Below are 5,639 nucleotides of genomic sequence, written 5' to 3'. Positions count from 1 at the left end.
AAAACCTTGGGAGAAGGTTTTTGATAAATCTCTGTTAATTTCTCAAATAAATCACTTACAGGAGCTTATTTAAGTAAAAAAAAAAAAAAAAAAGCTTTTATTTAAATATTTAATTCTGACTCTTCTCTTTTGTCTTGTAAATCACTTTTTTTTTTTTAACCTGCATGTGTCTCTTGGGGAAAGATTGCTCCTGCCATGGTGGTGTGTTGCATAGCCAAGTGACATATTGACTTGAGATGTGGTGGAGATTAATGTCCTTGGAGGAACCTCTGATCTTTTTTGTTTTTCTTTTTCAGAAAACAGAATTGGCCAGCCATTTCAAAGACCAGCTTGTGAAAGTTACCATCGAGTTCTCCAGCGAACTCACGCCCACCTCACCAGATCGCCTACGCTATTACAACATCCTCTTTAGAAAGTATGTTAACGAGATTCAGTATCCTCAAGATCTGCTTGTGTTTTAGTGAGTGTCAGTGGTGTTGAATATAGCCATTTGCTTCTAGCATGTTGTAATTTTGACAATCCCCACATATTGAGTGAAGTGGCTTCTCCTCGATGTTTTCTCTGCCCACCTGCACTTCCTGTGTCGGGTACCTGTCAAGGGAGAGTAACAGACATCAACTATGCACATCTGTGCATATTTCTCTCTGGAGCAGATACACTTGTTTTCTATTCTATATTCACTATGATAAATATCCAAATTAATATTTTAGTCTGCAAAAGATGTTTTGGTTCATTGCTGGGAATGAAAGACATTTCTGATGGCCTTCTCTTGATATTGTGTTTTATATTAAAAAAAAACTAAGGTTAAACAAACATTTAGTATCCACCTCATTATGTAATTTCCTTGTCATATCAGGAACTTCATGTTGATTGTTAGTATTAACGAAGTCACTGACAGATTTTTTTCTTTAATGTGTGTTACCAAGTGCTTACTAACATTCACTGCAGTTTCAACAAAACCTGTTCTTTCAATTTCTAGAATTTTGAAGATCATGAAGTTGAGACAAGTTGGCCGCAGCTATTACAACAAGGAGAAGGCTGAAGAGATCCGTCAACATAAGTTTGTATAAAGTAGAAAGTTTCATGTTCTGCAGATATAATTACAGAAGCTTTTGACCAAGTTACACTTGTTTGAAGCAGTATGATTTACAAGTCATGCTCTTTTAAATGGTACCCGCTGGCTATGAGCAATTAAGTTGTAGTTTGATGTAAATTTAAAATAAACTGAAAGATTCACTCTAAAAATTTTGGCATGAGAAGAATAACCCATAAGATACTCAGTTGTGTAAACCTCACAGGAAACCTAAATAATCCAAAACTTGGGTAATTTTCTCTGAAAATATTTTTAATCATAGAAATTATATTTATATGTATATATGTGTATATATTTCTTATTGGTACATGTGTATATAATTTATATATATCATATGTTATAGTCTCACATATATAAATATATATAATTTCAAGCCTGTGGGTGATAATAAAAGGGTTTAACACAGATGATATATTACTTCTAACAAGCACATTTGCTAAATCTCTATTTCAAGGTCCTTCAAGACCAGTTATCACTAAAAGTAAGAAATTGACACTGACTCCTAAGTACCAATTTTAAATGCTGGGTTCAGGTCCTGTAACAGTTGGTCTTGTGTTCAGAGCTTGGTCTTCGACAACCGCATTCAACTTATTCTATTTGCAGACTGGAAATCTGGCCTGGTTATGTTACCTCCATTCTTCAGTATGAAAATAGTATGACCCTCTGTGCTGACGTGAACCATAAACTGCTCCGAATGGAAACGGCTTATGATTTAATTATGCGTATTAGAGAAGATGCCAAAAAAAAAGGCATCGATGTCAAAGAGCAAGTTTCTAAAGAATTAGTTGGATCCATTGTTTTTACAAAGTAAGTCTGCTGTTAAAAAAACCTGTCCCGTCACTTTGATAACTTATTTTTCATAAGAGACGTTCCTATTTTTGAATCACTCAATGTTAAAGTTCAGAAGTGGAAAGAGCAAGAAAATGGCAATCATTGGACACTTATCTGGTTATACAGCATGGGAGAGGAGTGCATGTAAATCATAGATGTTGTGTTCTTGTCATTTCTAATGAGAATTTAGTTGTTTTCTCTGAGTCCTCACTTGCACATAATAGAGTATGGCTTCTCCTGAATTTCTTCTTTCTTTTCTCTCTTTGTGTCTAGTTTTTTAAAAATCGATGCTTAGTTATAACTTATTAGCAAACTTCCATTTGAGTGAAGTTTTTATTTTTAATCTCCCTCTACTCAAGACATTTTAAATTGTTAAGAAAATGAATTTAAAGTTATCTAACCAAAATAATCTTAAGAAGAGCAAAGTTGGAGGACTCACACTTCCCAATTTCAAAACTTACTACAAAGCCACAGTAATTAAGACAGTGTGATCCTGGCGTAAGGATAGACATTTAGATAATTAAAATAAAATTGAGAATCCAGAAGTTAACCCTTCCATTTACAGTCAGTTGATTTTTCAATAAGTGTGTCAAGACAACTTAATCAGGGAAAGAATAGTCTTTTCAAAAAATATTGCTGAGACAGCTGGATATCCATCTGTCCTGCCCCTTCCTCATATAATACATGAAATTTTAATCCAAATTTAACTCAGTTACTTAAAAAAGACCTAAGCATAAGAACTAAAAATGTAAAATTTTTAAAGAAAATGTGGGAGGAAATCTTCATGACTTCGGGTTAGGCAAAATCTTATTAGATATGACACCCAAAGCCCAAATGATGACAAAAGAAAAATACAGATAAATCGGACTTCATCAAATTAAAAACCTTTGTTCTCTGAGGTACACTGTCAAAAAAGTGCAAAGACAACTGAAAGGATGATAGAAAATATTTGCAAATCACATCTCATAAATAATTTGTAGCTTGATATATAAAGAACACTAACAACTCAATAACCCGACTCTAAAAAATGGGCAAAGGATCTGAATAGATATTTCTCCAAAGCAAATACAGGGATGGCCAATAATCACACAGAAAGATGCTCACCATTGTTAGCCATCAGGGAAATACAAATTAAAATCACAGTGAAATACAACTTCATACCTAATAAGATGACTAAAATAAAGAAGGCAGATATTAACGAGAATTTGTAAGGATGTGGAAAAATTGAAACCAACCTTCGTACAGTCCTAGAGTGAATATAAATTGATATAGCTTCTTTGAAAACAGTCTTGCATTTCTTAAATATGCTAAATATAATGTTATCATATGACCCAGTAATTTCACTCCTAGTTATATACCCGAGAGAAATAAAAACATTTTCACCAAACTTGTTACATAAATGTCCATAACATCATTATTTATAATAGCTCAAAATGTAACCAACTCAAATGTTTACTAGTTGATAAATGGATAAACAAAAATATAGTATATATATACAATGGAATATGATTTGGCAATACAAAGGGATTAAGTACCAATATACGCTACAGCGTGGATGAACCTTGAAAACATTATGTTAAGCAAAAGAAGCCAATCGGGGAAGATCACATATTGTGATTCAATTTATGTGAATGTGATGAACAGGCAAACGTCTAAGGACAGAAAGGAAACCAGTGGTTGCCTAAGGCCTTGGGGAGTTGGGTGAAAATAGGGAGTGACTGCTTATGTTTATGGGTATGGTCATTTCTTCTTTGGATGATGAAAATATTCTAAAATTGATTGTGTTGATAGTTAAACAACTCTGTGAGTACACTAAAAACCACTGAGTTGTCCACTTAAATGAGTTATTAATCTTAATAAAGTTGACATATCCTGCAATTACTTGTAGAATTTAAGACCCCTTATTTCTTACCTTGTTCCATGCAAGGAATATGTCAGGAATAATACCATATATTGCAATTATTCCATAGGTTCAACAACAAAACCTATAGGGTGGATGCTATTAATTGGAAGGAAACTCCCAAAACTATATTTAAAAAATCAGATGGCACTAAAATCACTTTTATGGAATACTATAAGAAGGTATGAAATTTTATTTATTTAAAGATATTTAAATTTTAATTTATTCATGCCTGTGTTATATAGTTAAATATATTTCTCTTGAGAAAATAAATATGGTAAGATTTCAGGTATGAAAACTTTATTCATGTTAGAAGTTTTAATGCAAAAGAACTTGGTTCAAAAGGAAGAAAAAAAATGACCAATTACCATCTGAAATTATGTGCTAAGTCTTATGAATTTATGTGTCAATTATGTGCTAAGTCTCATAATTCATAGATTCCACAATCTTTGAGTGTTCACAAAAAAAAAAATGTAAACTTTGCTTAGTAAACTAAAATACACCAGTTGATGAGGATGGTTTTCTAGCTTTGGCAGATGAGATAAAGATAATTAAAGGAATTGCAGATATCTGTAGCAAATGGAAAGACTTTACAGATGGATAATTTGTTTTTTTAAAAAGCTAGAATTTTTATATGGAATTCAAAACATAGTGACCTGGTTCCATTAAGGGTACACAGTCCTCTGACATCCCTTCAAGGAGATGGTTCTATTATGACATTATCCTCATTTGTGCTCCATGCCTAGTGCTTGTTCATTCAATCCAGAAAGCATTTAGTGAGTGTCTACTATATATCTTGGGTATTCATCAATAACACAATTGAGTTCTCTGCTCTCAAGAAACGTGCATTCTTGTGGCAGACAGATAGATGGCAAACGAGAAAAAAACTATTCTAATAGTTATAAAGGATATGCAGATAATTAAAGCTAGGGGTTATTATGGAGAATGTCTGGAGGCTACTTAGACTGGGTGGTCATAGAAAGCTTCTCTGAGAAGCTGATCTGTGACCGTCAGGAAGGAGCAAGCTGTGCGCAGATCAGAAAGAAGGAAAGAGATAATGCAAAGGCACCCTTTTCAGGATGGGCATGATGAACCCAGATCTCAAACAAGGCTAGTGTGTTCTCTAGAGAAGTAAGTACAGTGGGGAAGGGCAGGAGTTGTATGACATGAAATCAGAGGACAGGGCGGGGGCCCTGTTGTATAAAGTTCTTTGTGCACTGGAACAACTAAACTGGACTTTATTGTCAAATGGTATTACGTAGATGAATAAAGTGATGTACTGTCTTATTTTAAAGGTTTTTATCTAACATAAGGAGAATGGTCTGTATGGAGTAGAAATGGAGGCAGGGAGACTAGTCAGGAGGTTATTGAATTGGTTGAGGTAAATGGTAATGGCAGCTTGGATTAAGATGGGAGGAATACGTGAAAGTGGGAGGGACTTGTTGATGGCTTAAATGTAGCGAGCGATGGGAAGGGGATACTGAAACATAACCCTTCAACTTTACCTGAGGGAGTGGGTGGACCATGGCATTTTTTCATGCAACGAGAGAGTTTTGGGGAAGAGCTGTTTTGGGGAATGTTTGGGGATGAGCTAGGCTCTGATGGAGTTGCAAACTTAAATATCAGTAACTTCATAAAAAAACAAACAAACAAACGTTTGTTTCTGGCTTTAATAAAGTTAAGGAGAGTCAGGTCTCAGAGAAGTTCTCTTCCTTGGGATGACTCCGTGATTCAGTTTGTCACCATTTTCTGGCTCTCTCATCTCAACAAGTGAATTCCAAGGTTGTTGCATTAGAGGAAAGGAAGTAAGAGAAG

The 5,639-nt window shown here is 34.4% G+C and overlaps 1 protein-coding gene across 1 annotated transcript in view; it reads left to right on the top strand.

The window, feature by feature from the left end:
* PIWIL3 (piwi like RNA-mediated gene silencing 3) overlaps positions 1 to 5,639 on the top strand; it is a 30,799-nt gene that overhangs the window by 9,525 nt on the left and 15,635 nt on the right. The window contains exons 5-8 of the mRNA XM_015590532.1: positions 297 to 415; positions 980 to 1,060; positions 1,697 to 1,900; positions 3,895 to 4,006. Coding sequence (XP_015446018.1) covers positions 297 to 415; positions 980 to 1,060; positions 1,697 to 1,900; positions 3,895 to 4,006 — 516 coding nt within the window. The remainder of the gene's footprint in view (positions 1 to 296; positions 416 to 979; positions 1,061 to 1,696; positions 1,901 to 3,894; positions 4,007 to 5,639) is intronic.

Source organism: Pteropus alecto, unplaced genomic scaffold (assembly GCF_000325575.1).
Source record: "Pteropus alecto unplaced genomic scaffold, ASM32557v1 scaffold190, whole genome shotgun sequence".
Classification (NCBI taxonomy): Eukaryota; Metazoa; Chordata; class Mammalia; order Chiroptera; family Pteropodidae; genus Pteropus; species Pteropus alecto.
Note: the sequence above shows the minus strand (reverse complement) of the source record. Positions and strands in the feature narration are given on the sequence as shown.